Below are 15021 nucleotides of genomic sequence, written 5' to 3'. Positions count from 1 at the left end.
ATCCATGCTTAAAATGGACGGGAAATAAGAAAGGTATTTACTAAATACATCTTAATGATTAGAAACGCAAAATTATTTCTAATTGGTTTGTTAATTCTTGTTTGACACTCAGTACTACGGTCTAGTAGTATTATTCTTCACTTGTAAGTGAGAGGTCTTAGGTTCAAATCTCGTGGATGACGAATTCGATACCAAATTAGGTTGTTCGTCCAAGTCCGTAGCAGTTTTGTTCCTTTAGATTTAAGATTATTATGGTGACCAAACGATCAAATATTAATCCGACGACAGAGTAGAAAATAAAATTACAAACGTTAAATAAATATTCATTTTGATTGAAGATCCAACAGTGGAGAAGAAAGCAAAATAACAAAATTTAAATGAGTATTAATTCTCATCGATAGTTAAATTAAGATTAAAAGGTTATTAACCACGATTTCCTTGGATCATAAGATTCCAGAGGACGGGAGTGATACCATTAATCCATGGCTATTAGATAATCTAAAAAATAATGTCACATGTTTCACATAAAGAATGCGAGACGTACTAAGCGACAAATAATTCGGTTGTTTTTGTTGGTTACGGAACCAATAATTTGATGCATGCACTAACATTTGTAGAAAATGAACATTTGAACATCAATAATACTTATCCAGTTTATCCTCAAAAGGCAAAAAGTCTCCGAAAACAAAAACCATGAAATCATATCCTCATCTATCAAGTTATCATCTATCAAGTTGATGTATATATATAAAGTCCAGGGGGACGGGACAGAGTTTTTTGGGTGCAACGGCTCCTTTTCTTTAGCGAGAGTTAGTGTCTCGTACATAATTGTTGACAAAGAGTTAATTTGGTCTCGTTTTTTTACAATATATATATATATATATATATATATAGTAAGTTTATTGGTCGTTGTCAAATTTTAAAAATTAATGTTCAGGAGTATTACGTATTGTTAGGTATAACTGGTTTGTATATACCAAACTGATAAATTAGAGGAGGCCCCTAAAGCTTAAAATGTACCCTATACCTATAGAGACGTCAACATTACATGATTTATCAAACGAAGTCTTGTTCGTTTGTCAAATTTGTTATACATTTTAAGATATTCGAATCCCAATGCTTTAATGTAAGGACTTATGCGGAGTCCTATCATATTATATTATGCAAGTATGGTCACTTTGATTTTAAGAATCTGAATAATTTTTTTCGTAATGTATGTTAACAAAGATAAATGCATCTAATTATAAACATAATTTTCATTCATAAGTAAAGCGAACGTCAATTAACATTTTGTATACATATGCAATACAAAGACGAACAGAAGTAAAATATTGTCAACATTGCTTATACTTCATGAAAACCTTGACACACGAGTACAATTACTGTTAGTATGACAATTACCGCATATGCGTTGACACCATAAACGTTTTCGAATGAAAATTAAGAGTCACTTAACAAATTCAGATGAAGTTGATTCACAACACTTCACAATTACCCGCATACGCATTGACAACACAGAGTCACAGACATGCCCTCATCAAGACTAAAATGAATTGGACGGGTGTGATGAGTCGATTAGGGAGGTTGCAGGAGAGTGAGTGTGTAGGAGCAAGCAGCTAGCAAAACCCTCTTGTGCCCTTTTATGGGTTTGGAAAATGCCAAGAGGATCCTTGTCTTATTTTTTAATCATACACGTTCATCGTACATTGTGTGGTCATAAATTATTGTAAATTTTTTTATTTAAAATTAAATATAAATAATATTTGCATAAAAAGTATTCGTCAAGAATCCTCTTTTTGTAAAATAGACTGTAATAAAATGAGGATAGTGTCCAGGTGGCAGAAACAGTCCAAAGCCGAACCAAACAAAACCAAGCGTATCCATGCGATGCGCCTGAGCCTACTGTGTAGGCCGTAGCTCTCCCCTAAAGTAAAAAAAAAAAAAAGAAGAAAACTGCCAAATGGGCCCACCCTCGCAGGCGTACCACCCGTACTCCCCCAGCGCCTTAATTAAATTAATTTAATCTCCTAAATCAAATCAAAATTATTTTTTATTTCTTTAAACTTTATTGCTTGACAAATGTCAGTTCGGTGGTCCCCACGAGTCCACGTTGGCTCCTCGCACGTGTTCGGAGGGATGAGCAATTGTCGTGTTCCCTGCCTAACCAACCCCACACGTCTGCAGTTACGGTTGTGAATTCACTAAATATATAGAGTAGGATTTTTTTTTTTCTCTTTTTTCTTTTTTTTCTTAATTTTCTTTTATTTGAACGGTTAGCGTTAAGACACTTTAATATCTTATATTAATTTTTTTTATAAAAAAAGAAAGACAAAATAGAGAATGTGAGAGAAAGAGATGAAAAGAGAAGGGATAAGAATTCTAATCTCTACTAATTAATAAAACACTCATTTTCAACCAAAATTTTATGAAATTACCAATTTAACCCTGTAATTAAAACAGAACGTGAATAAGAAATATAGGACAGAAATGTAATTTCACATAACCAAAATTTGTTTTTTTTTTCAAAGTCTCACCTACATGTAATTCTAACATATCTCTAATTAAAAAATTAAAAATTAAAAAATTAAAAAAAATTTCACTCTCACATTTTCTATCACTCCCTTCCTCTCTCCTATTTCAAAAACAAAAATAAAATTTTTTCTCACATACTTTGTGTGTGTCCATGTGCTAGTCTCGAATATATAAGTACAAGGAGACAGGCTCGGCATGGTGACTTGGCGCTTTGGAGAGTAGCTGTGCGTACGTGGCGCCCCTGCAGCCTCAGCGGGCAAACTGCCGCGTGGCAGATGTCCACAGTGTTAGTTGTCATCACTCTCTCTACTTTCTCTCTCCTCTTTATTTCACTTGATTAATCACGGGAAATAAATAGTAATTAATTATTTAACAAAAAAGAAATAAATAGTAATTAATTATTTATGTGCGGAGGACGAAAAACAGAAAGACGCGGCGCTGGCGTTCCGTATATGCCCCTCAGTTATCGCTGAAATTGCGGACTGACCGGATCACTGTTACTGTGTCGATTGCAAATTAGGAGTCAAGTAAAATTGTAAAAATAAAACAAGCAGAATACGGAAGGGTCTTTGTGGTAACGGGCATCCAATATAGACAAAACGGTCAAACCACCATGATTTCTCTCTCTCCACTTTTTTATCTTTTTAATATTTTATAATTTAATTTTGTATTTTTTCTAAACCAATCCAAACCCTAAATAAACCCCACCGTCCAGCCTTGCCAGTTGCCACCTCTATTGCATGCCCTTTTGTTCATTTCCTCCTCTCACTCTCTTGTTCTCTCTCTCGCCTTAAAAGGTACCAAAAGCCCTTTAAAATAAAAATCCAAACAAGAACCATACCAAACTCCATAACGCTTCGCCCGCGCTCTCTCTCTCTCTCTCTCTCTCTCTCTCTCTCTACATATCTCGACACACCAATTTGCAAACCGAAAGAAAACGTTTCCTCTTTTTCCTCTGCTTTCTTCTGCCTCCTTTTTCACCATTAAAATCATGGCTGTTGAAGCCCGGCATCTCAATCTCTTCCCTTCCCAACTCATACCCAACAGGTACTTTTCACAATCTCTCATCTTTTTTCTCTGTGTTTAATCATCTGGGTCTCTAAATATTGATGTTTTCGGGAAAAAGCCTGATGGGTTTAGTGCCATTTTTTTATTTTTTTTCACAGGGACATGATGAATCCGATTCAGGGGAACGGAAATCTGTACAATACCCAGATTGGGTACGGAGTGCCGTTTTCCACCGGAGGAGTGGCGGCGGAGGCTCTGCTGCCGACGTACAACTCCGTGATCGCCGATTCCATAATGCCACCGAAGACCTGCGCCATGAAATCCGACAGTGGCCTCACCTACAACGTCCCGATTCCTCTCCCAAGAAAGCGGTCCAGAGACTCTGTTACCAACGGCATCAGCCCTTCGTTTTCGTACCCGGCTCCGCCGTTAACCAACTACAAAAACTGCGACCCCTTCTCTTTTCTCGGCGAGGACATTTCTCTGCACGTGCAGCAGCAGCAGTTCGACGTCGACCGTCTCATTTCCCAACACGTACGTACCCAAATACAGAGCAAAGAAATTTGACGGATTTGGACCGATTTGGCGTTTGATTATTTGATGGGTATTTTTGTATTCGGTTTTATTGATCTGGATGGCGTTTATTTGATTTCACAGATGGAGAAGGTGAGATTGGAGGTCGAGGAGAAGAGGAAGCGGCAGGCGCGGCGGATAATGGAGGCGATTGAGGTCGGGATGGCGAAGCGTCTGAGGGCCAAAGAGGAAGAGATTGCAAAAATGGGGAAACTGAATTGGGCGCTGGAAGAGCGGGTCAAGTCGTTGTGCGTAGAGAATCAAATATGGCGCGACCTGGCTCAGACCAACGAAGCCACCGCCAATGCCCTCCGCACCAACCTCGAGCAGGTCCTGGCTCACCATGCTAAGGACGACGACAACCGGCAAAACGACGCCAACGCCGCCGCGCTCATGGACGACGCCCAGTCATGCTGCGGAAGCAGCGGCGGGGACGAGGGTCGAAACGACGGAGTCGTGGGGTTAGACGGGTGGCGCACTGTCAAGGGTACTATTAATGCTAAAGCTGCGGAGGGGCATGTCGGGGATGAAGGTACAAGCGGGGCATGCAGGTCGAGTACAAGTAGGTGGTGCAGGAGTTGCGGGAAGGAGGAGGCCTGCGTGTTGCTTTTGCCGTGCCGGCACCTTTGCTTGTGCACGGTGTGCGGATCATCGCTGCATACTTGCCCCATCTGTAAATCCACCAAGAACGCTAGTGTGCATGTTAACATGTCTTAGATCAAATTAGTTTCACCTCCAAAAAGAAAAAAGAATACAAATTTTATTCACTATAAATTTGTTTTTTTCCCTCCAATTTTGTCTTAACTTCTTTTATTATTTTTATTGTGAGTAATTTATAATTTTAATATTATTTTGTTATTAATCTTTGCGGTTCATAGGTTGGTATCAAATGCTTGCATTAATTCGTTATTCATTTTTTTAGGTATAAATTTCACCCCACCCAAAACAAATCGTCGGTGAAAAATAGATTTGAGGGTGCAAATTTCAACCCATTCGATCTTTGTTTGCATTTTCTTTTGGTTTTTTAATCGAACAATTAGTTTTGGATAGAAAAACGGATAATGGGCGCATTTTAGCCTAAAGCGGTGCACGTTAGCAATGCAGATGCGCATGTTAGCGACGGTAGTTCAGAGTTTATGGCACAAAGGCCGGACGTGTGTGTTTGTACGTATTTCGTCTTTCTTTTTTTTTTTTTATCGGCGGGTCCCGCCGCGCATCAACCCCTGCAGGCTGCGGCTAGTCTTTCCTAGACCAACTAGGTAACACGAAACGGAGGTGCGTCGCGGGGACGCGCGACTTCCAAAGTGTGGGGTCAACAAGGAAGGCGACAGGTGTGAGGCAAAAGCTGACACGTCGGACGTGCGCGCGCAAATGTTGCTGTGGCAAAAGCACTCATCACTGCCTGCAAAGGGCCACTATTTCTGAAAAGTTAATAAAAAAATTAATAAAAGGATTAGTGTAAATAAATAATAAAAAATGGGAGATATAGAAAAAGGGTAAAAAATCTTGGGAAAAGTTGGATAAAGTCCAGGAGTGGGCAACATCATGGGCACAATCCAATTACTATTAGCATATACTTGTTGCGTAAGCGTAACCGAGACGACGACGTATAAGCACAAATATCGAGGACACAATAAAAACTGTTGGGATTCCCGAAGCCTGGTGGTGGTTGAACGAGGCGTGTCCTACGAACGTTACTCTGTGCCTCTCTCTTTGGTCCCTTTCATATTGCGACAAGAAGATAATCACATTGCCCTCTGCACCTGCCTGTGCCCCTATTGTTTTCCTATTTCCTTTTAATTATTTATTGCTAATTACTTGGTTTTTTTACGGTAAATTTGGAATTACACCTACGAATATTAGGGTACAGAAGGAAAAGAAGTGGGGGGTGTCCTAGTGAGGGGCGGCCTGCCCTGGATTGGAAGGTGAGAGTCAGTGGAAGAGAAATAAATGTCGTTTGTGCTGGATTTGGCGATGCAAAGCCATTGGGTTTTGGGTAAATTGGTAACCATAAGTGGTCCACCTTTGTGTAGGTTGGTACGATCCTCCGTCTAGATGTTCAGTCTGTAGGGCTAGCTCATACGGTGATGAATTAGGTCAAGGATTCGATTTCATCCGAACCGATCCGATCCGATCATAGTGATTATCAACTATAACATTATGTGAATCGTCATATCAGCAAAATTCTATTGATTCGATACTTCGAATAGTTCTGTAAGTCATAAGGGTTCAATTTTTCTCTTCGTTGAAACGTCTTATATGTTAGGTTGATATAATTTAATCAAGAATTGGAACATTACCCTAAAATTGGGTTTTGCCAAAATTAGAAAATTATAATAATTAAGAGATGAGGTTGTACTTGCTTGGACATGGGGTTATGATGAACGTGAGGGGCACGTGATGCGTGGGTGGTGTTTTCCTTTTCAAGATGTGGGGAAAATAAATTGAATGATAAGATACGCAGTGTGGGAAAGAATTGTGAATTATTCATCCCCCCCCCTCATAACCCACGCCAGTGATCACCTTTTGTGGGACTCTTGGAAATTAAAATTATGCTGCCCAAATATTTTAAATATTATTTTTGGGGTCCCACCACATAAAAAATCAAAATTCAAGCAAGGAATTACGTATCTGATTTTACATGCCGATATATAATTTTATTTTTTATATGCAAGTTATATAATTGGGTGGGTCGATGACATTATGCTTTGCTGTGTTTAGCATGTTTGCATATTTTTATGCAAAAGCGAAATTAGTGGCTAATTAACCTAATTAAGATTTGATCAATCACAAGCTCCACCAACCAAACTCGGATTGCCATTAACTTCTTTTTTTATTTTTTATAAATCAAATACGATATTCATTTTATTGAAAATTTTGAAATACGTACAAATTACATGAAACTCGATAAAAACATTTCAACCCAATCGAAGAGAAAAAGAGTCTCGTGCACGTGCACCAATATATTTATAAATTAGTTCTGTCATCGAAAAAAAAAATCACTTATTACATCAGGATATTCTTTAAACCAAATTCTTCTATCATCCAATCGTAACCCACCCTTGCTAATCTGTGTCCGACCTATTTGCTTCCGTCGGCATGTGGTTGAGCTTTGTATGAGGAAATGAATTAATGGTCTCACCATTAATTTTCACACGAAAAGATTAAAAATAAATTTTATCAAGAAATTGTTATGTAATTCTAGAAACGTAATCCATCAAGTGGAATTACGAAAACGTGGGAGTCAATAACAACATAAAGGTTTCAATCATCTGGAAACGTTGGCTAAATTAAAGGTCCAAAACGACAACCAAAAGAAAAGGTCAACATATAATTATACTAAAGAAAATAAAAAATTAATTGTGTTTTAATTTTCTAGTACAGCAAATTGATTTGGAATTTTTGTTTGAGCCCCATAAACAATTATTGCTAATACCGCCCCTCTGGCCTTCGAATAATAATTCTCTCCATTATTTTTGTCCATGGGAAAAGACAAGTTTGAAATAGGCATCCTCTAACCTTTGCTTTTATTTCTTCGTTTTTTATATTTTGACCTTTTTTTTTTTTTTTTTTTTTTTTTTTTTTACATTTTTGTTTTGGTTGACAACGGAGCTTAAATGTCCAACAACCAAAATTTACCATAAAACAGGCCTAAGGATTTCAACAACGTTCGTCACTAAGAGATGTCGACAAGAGGCAAAGCTTCATTAAAAATGCTAGAACAGGCTATAATCGAATTAAAAATGGTTAAGTTAACAATGTTGGTAGTTGAGTTTTCACAAGATAGACTTTAGGTTAAATCCACTTATTTGTGATACGACCAATAATATTAAAGTGACCTTCTATCTGAAGTAGTCGTGCACAGAAACTTTTCAGCTTCGGTATCATTGTTTCTCTCTTCACATGATAAGTCACGCAATGCGAAAAAAGTGATCAAAATAATGAACCAATAATTAATGTATCGAGTTTTTTTTTCTTTCTTGTTATGGATGTGGGGTATATGAGAATTTTAGGATATTGAAGGTTCCAACCTAGCTACACCCTTGTATAATACCGAGATTCGAGTTCTTGAGTCGAGTTACTTAGAAGTTTATCCATATTGCAACACATGCACATCACACGCTCTATACGTATTAATATCTTATTAAACTCATAACATTATCCACACCCACGTACATAATTACCATGTCACACATAATAATCTTGGTTAAGTCACAAACAAACTTTAATTTTCAATACCTTTCTCCGCTTTTTGGTTAAGATCAAGTGTAGTATTTCATACATTGGGTATGTGATCCATAAAATATTTTCCGTAAGTTTAGGATGAAAATTCAAAATGCCAAGGGCAGGCGGCTAGTATGTATCAATCAGTTGGGAATATCTTCTCCAATAGTGCTGGCCACCCTTCACTTTTATTCTACGCAGCCTGTTTGTTCCATTGCTATTACTTAATTAATACCGGTAATCACCCTTCACTTTTTTATAAGCCGGAAAAGAAAGGAAAGATTACATAAGAATATCACAAGGCCACTAGATCCCAGCTAAATCTGCAATTAGCAACCAGTTATAAGAATGAGGAGCTTATTCAAAAAAAAGACTGGACTCAAATTGCATGACAAACCCAAACAAACTAAATGATCAGCAACAAAAAAAAAAAAAAATCCCAATAAATACGAAGAATTTTATAATACCAATCTTGATGCACAAGGACACGACAATTTAGTTGAATTGGCCATCTTATACTATATACTAATAAAAAAATTAACTTTCGGAAAAAATCAATATATAATTTTGTTTTTTAATCCACCATAAAATTAACGGATGAGAATTAAAAAAACAAATCGCATCATTTTATCATTTTTATCGAATCTATTAATATTTTAGTGCACGTAAAAATCATGTAGTATTTAAACCGCATGTTTTTTAGTACAACGATATATTTTACAATAAAGGGGTGAGGGGATTCGGCTAAGCCATACAACAGGCAAGCTAATTTGATATCGAATTCATCATCTACGAAATACGAACCTAAATTATCCCACTCATAAATGAAAATGAATACCATCAAATGTTAATACCGAGTGACATTCAAACTGCACATTAAAACGTGATAGCTCCAAAAATGATAACTGGTGAGACCGAAATTAAGGGCTGTTATTAAAAGGTGCCCCATATTGTTTAGAGGTTTTTGTTCGGTCCAATTCAAGCAATCAAATCAACTTCAAATTTGTCCTACTAATGGTCCAATTAGGAACCACATGTCCTAATTGCAAGACACAAATTATAAAATAAAAAATAAAAAAGAGAAAAAAAAGGCGTTAGGCCCCACGAAAACAGGTGCAAACAACCAAAATTAGCATTTAATTGGAGAGAGGGTAAAACAAAAGACATCACAAAAATAATGGGAGATTTTGTTTTGTGGGATTTGGATGTTGGGGCCCACAGTGGGGGATCTGGCAGATATCAGGACCATCTGTCCCTTTATGACCAGCAGCATGCCCTCTACAACACGCGAATCGGATTCCCACCCAGTTCGGTTTCCCTTTCCCTTTCCCTTTCCCTTTCCCATTTTTCTTTAATTTAATAATTTATTTTATCATTATCCTTGTAATACCTTGTCTATCTTAATTAATTAATTTGATTAGGTGTTGATGATGATGATGATTTAGTTGGGTTCCGTATCAGCATGAGATAATAATTATTTATTTCCATGGCATTTTTCTACTGACTGACTAGTGTTAGTGTGGATGTGACAGATAATGATGCATTAATTTAGTAATGATGAAAGACCTTTATAATTGATTGTTTAATTGTGCAAATTGGACTTAATCCAAATTTAAAAAGGTGTTTCTGCCTAGGAATCTAATCAAAAGTAAGGGAACGTTGTACCTAAAAAAAGGAATTATTCCCTTTTTCGTGTGTATTCTAAAAGATTTATCTCCTTGTGACTTGTGGTGACAAAACGCACCCATTAGTTTGGCCATGGACACAATTTTGGATATGAATTTGTGTTATATTGTTGTTTAATTACTTAGAGGTTATCTTCAAAGTAAAGTTGTATCCTTACTATATGATGTTTATACATGTATAAAGTGACGATGAGTTTACCGAGTTGTGTATGTATGATGAAGATAGTTAATTTTACTTTTTTTTTTTTGTTGGAATAACACATTTCTTTGACGACCTGATCTTTGCATTAGACTCAAATGTTATATTGACGTCTAAATACCTCTCGATTTGAATCAAAATAACAATCAATTTCATGCTTTTGATAATCTACGATTAACTTCCTTTCACAGTACCCTACCAGGGGAAGTCGAATCCCACTGTCCACTTGAAAGAGAGATTTCATGAACCACTATACGATAAAGACATACTTACATTAGAGAGAAATATAACATTTCAATTCTAAAAGCCCAAGTAATTCAATTTAACTGTTTGATAACATAACATATTATCACGAAAAAACATTAGTATATGTCACTAACTATACAATGCACCCTTAAACATTTGGACAACTGTTTCCAATGTCACTAATAATGAAAAATTAGCTGAAGGGAAGTGTTATTGGCACTTCAAAAATCTCATTCTACACTTCTCACAAGTGTATTTTTCTTTCCAAATAAACCTAATTTAACATTTAAAACAAGTTTATGTTTCTTGTTGCAGTTTTGTAGGTATGCTCAACTTGTATTCCAAAAGGTATCTAGACGTGGGCAACTACACGTGACATGTGCCCTAATTTTTGTTGACCTTATTAATCCAAAAACTAATCAAAACCCTATCTTAATTTGGTCATCATATGAGTTTTTCTTGTCCCTTCCGCCATTGTATTTTTATTTTCTTGTTAGGCAAAGTTTGTCTTGTACTCAAATCGAACATAGAGATTGTACTTGCATATATGTTCATAAATAAACATTTGGCTGTACTTGTATATAATTATTTGCGTGTTTGTATACTTTTCATGCCATCCACATGCAAATGATACAACATCAAAGACAATTTCATTCAATGGATTCATTTATTCATAGGGCAAGAAATTGACCCATTTGTTGGTTACGACGACTTCTCTGGTCCCATATTTAAAATATATAGAGAAGCGGTCATTAACACATTAATTAGCTAGTAATTTGAACCAATTATTTTTAAGTTTATGATTGAAATGTCTTCCTATAACCTAATACATAGGCAAACACAATGCTTTTATATAAAATCCTGATTGGAAGTAATTGACGTATCGTATGCATTTGTAATTTGTCCAAAAGAATCGAGAGCAACGTTACAAAGAATATTAGCTAAATAGGTCTCATTTGGTGAAATTTCAATGACAATGCCGGTTGGGTTTTCAATTTTGATCAAGGAAAATAATTAGGTCACTCTCAATGATAAGTCAGACGGCCATCTTTCGTTGCAGTTGGGAAGACAAATGAAAAATGTCAATGAAAACTTTATTAAAGAAAAAGGAGAGAGGGAAGGTTGCCCTTGCTTGAATCATGGGAAGATATGGAAGATGGGAAGAGGGCAACTAACATATTGGCAAGCACAAGAAGTTTTCGGCTGATTTTCTTGGACTGTTGGTAACCAGCTGAAAGTGGAGGAGAATTAACAGTTAAACAAAGAAATTTAATTAATGGGTTGAACAAATATATATTGGTATGGGTGTTGAGAAGTGTATTGAAAGTGCAGGTTAACTCTCTTTAGCTTAATGTTGGGTTAATTCAAGCTCAAGTAATTCAGTCATATTGCTTCAACTGGCAGGCTAATTGTGGGAAGCTAGTTTCTTTTTTGTTTTTGTTTAATAATAATTATCCTATTAGTTTTTTTTTCATTGCGAATGAGATGACAATGAGATAAGATATTTAAACTCTGGTTCTGGATACGAAAGTATAATTTTTTACCGTTAAAGTTACAATAATATTGGGACTTAGTCAAGCAGATCCATTAAAGGGACCATCTGCGTCCCGAGATCCTCCAAAAGATAGGAGAATGGATTGGAAGATCCCTATGCGGATCATATGGCAATATGGTATGAGATTCATTAGTGCACATTAATAGTCCGATGAAATGCATGCTCGACGTATCTCAGTAAGTGATGCTTGGCAGACTTCAACAACATTACTTGATAGATGTCAACATGCCTCGACAACACTGCTCGACAAATGTCAACAAAGGCAGCATGGCTCACTAGATGTCGATGGCTCGACAAAAGTTAAGATGTCAATCAAAATGCTTGATAAAATGCCTCAACGCTATAAATCAGCATTAATCTTACGAACTAGAAAAAAATTTATGTACACCAGAACCTCATTAGGCATGATTTCTAGATCCGCCAAGTTAATTCCAATTAAGCTTACATAGAAGAAGAAAATGGACACATTTTCAAACCATAGGGTTGAAAACAAAAGATAGAGAGTTGGCTTTACTATAAATTCCATTGTTTTTGGATACATATATACCATAAATTTCATAATTCAAAATCTTGTTTTTGTGAATTGTGACCCTTGTTGAAATTTCTATATGCTTTGAGCAAAACATGACCATATTCATCTTGATCAAATTCATTGATTAGAACATTAAAAATAAAACAAAACGTAACACATGATCACATTGAGGAATGATAATTACAATTATATCACGGGATAATTATGTATTGATTAAGATTGGTTTAAATATGGATTACACGGATGAAGCATCCCGGAGCTTAGTGCGTACTCATCATGCTGTAATGGGACCACCTTGCTGTATTGTACCATCATTTAGATTTATTCGATAGTGACTAACGACCATGTTAAACCCTTGATACAAGTTTTAATCAAGAGGATTAAGTACCTAATTATAAAATGATATTATCTTAGGAGATAATTGGGATTGTCAAAGATAAATTAAGTACTAATTAATTTTTGTCAAAAGGGCACATCTCACGGTCACGATTCATAAAGTGTTTTGCTTTTGGTTGAGTGCTGAGAATGCACATTGGACTTCTTCCAAGCTACCAAACCTCTAATTTTTTAAGAACTAGAATTTGCTGCTGCAAATTCAGCAGCAGCTGCTTACATCCAATCTTGATTGAGCACGTGCTCAGTCGAGATTGGATGTAAGCAGCAGTGAAGTTAAATCCATTTTTTAAACCAATATTTATTTTAATTAAATTTTTTTATTGTGATATACTAATTAGATTAGAATAATGGGTGCTACCAATTATGGAAAAGTGCTACCTATTACAGAAAAGTGGTCCAAAATATAATACAAATAATGTATATTATTTTTAACCGCCTTTACCCAAATGATCAACTAGGTGAATAATGGGGCACACATTTTATAAATGTCAAAGAGAGGGCGACAAACACGTATTTCTCCTTCCAATGAAAAAGATGTGTGATTAAAATAAACCTAATAAGATATCAACATTGGGCTGGTCTTGGTCCCCCAATTCCTATAGAATCACACATCAATTTCGTATGGGGGTCATGATCCATCCATCCCGACCTTACCTTGTTCCTCTCCCCTTTGTTCATTGATGTAAATGCATACCAGATGGTTGCATATTTGTATTTTGTATGTAGGAATTGAATAATCAAATAATGAAGGGCATGCTCAACCAAGACTCATATGTCGACTATGAGGACAATGACACTTGGCCCAATGGGAATGGAATTCTTTTGTGGGGACTTCAAATTTTGAAAAATCACAATCGCTCTAAGCCGACGAAGGTAGGCTGCTGAAGTTGAACCAGGTTTCATCCCAAGAAAGATTAGACAAAAATAAGTAGAAGTTCGCATGGTTACGAGCAGAAGTAATTCTGACTAGTAGAGTAGTTATTATATTTAAGAGGAGAAGTAATTTCGACAAAAGTAGAGTAAATTTTTATGTTTACGAGCAAATGTAATTCCTAGATGAATAGTTTCGGCAGAGACACTTGCAAGGGCCTAACAAGTATCTACTAGTCCATGCTTGTGCTTTTTTTAATCTTTTACGTCGTTAGGAGTGAGACTTAGTGTAAAGGGATGGAGATGTGTGTGTGTGTCACATTTAGTTGTCCACTTTGGTGATACAAACCATATTCCAAGTTTAAGTTGATGAGGATTGAGGAGGGTGGGGCTGCTTAGTAATGGACGGTACAAAGCATGGGATATGGATCCAGTTAGGAGGGCGGGCATGGAGGCCATGATGGCAACCCAAAACTTTAACTCTTCCCCTGTGAAAAGGTGCACTCATCATGTATGTAAATTGCACCCACTCCACTTCATCATCTCAGAATTATGTTGCTTGGCTATTTCCTTCTTTTGTTCTTTCATCCCAACATGTATATTTTTTCAAACTTTGGACGATTAGGGACCCCCCACAGGGTCCTACACTCGCTTAAGAAAATTGATAGGACCTTGGAGAGCCTTGTCAAATTAGAATTTGAGGTGCATGGTCCCTGTTTAGCTTTACTTAATAAGCATGGAACACAAGTCTAAAAGGGAACCAAACCCTAATGAAACTTAGACTCACGATACTTTAGGGTTGTAAATTTTGTTTATCTCTTTACGTGGGGAAAATTCTGGTTGGATTTAGGGTTTTTGGGTGTGATGGATGGAAATCATGGAATGGATGGAGTAAATCTAAAGATTGAGACATTATTTATGGCATATTTGAATCCAGGAAGCCCCCACTAGGAGAAAACACAAGTTAAAAAGCAAGAAAAAAGAGCAACAGGAGTAAAATAGTTGTATTTTGATTTGACAGATTGGTGTATGCCTGCAAGTGCAAACATCAGCCTCTTCCACTAGCATAAAATCCATGTGCCAAGACTGAAGACCGAGTCTTATTTTCTCATCACCCATTGATGATTATACATAGCAAGCTAGGTCATTGGAGATTATGGTTGCAAACCAAACCCTAGCTACCCAAGCTTGGCTAAAATCA

The 15021-nt window shown here is 36.5% G+C and overlaps 1 protein-coding gene across 1 annotated transcript; it reads left to right on the top strand.

The window, feature by feature from the left end:
* Positions 1–3300: 3300 nt before the first annotated feature.
* On the top strand, positions 3301–4958 carry LOC137725389 (probable BOI-related E3 ubiquitin-protein ligase 3). The gene is made up of 3 exons (XM_068464053.1): positions 3301–3579; positions 3699–4074; positions 4198–4958. The coding sequence occupies exons 1-3, from the start codon at positions 3524–3526 to the stop codon at positions 4828–4830; spliced, it is 1065 nt and encodes a 354-aa protein (XP_068320154.1). The 5' UTR covers positions 3301–3523; the 3' UTR covers positions 4831–4958.
* The last annotated feature ends 10063 nt before the right edge of the window (positions 4959–15021 follow it).

This window comes from Pyrus communis, chromosome 2, assembly GCF_963583255.1.
Source record: "Pyrus communis chromosome 2, drPyrComm1.1, whole genome shotgun sequence".
Taxonomy (NCBI): Eukaryota; Viridiplantae; Streptophyta; class Magnoliopsida; order Rosales; family Rosaceae; genus Pyrus; species Pyrus communis.
This window is presented reverse-complemented; position numbering and strand designations above follow the sequence as displayed.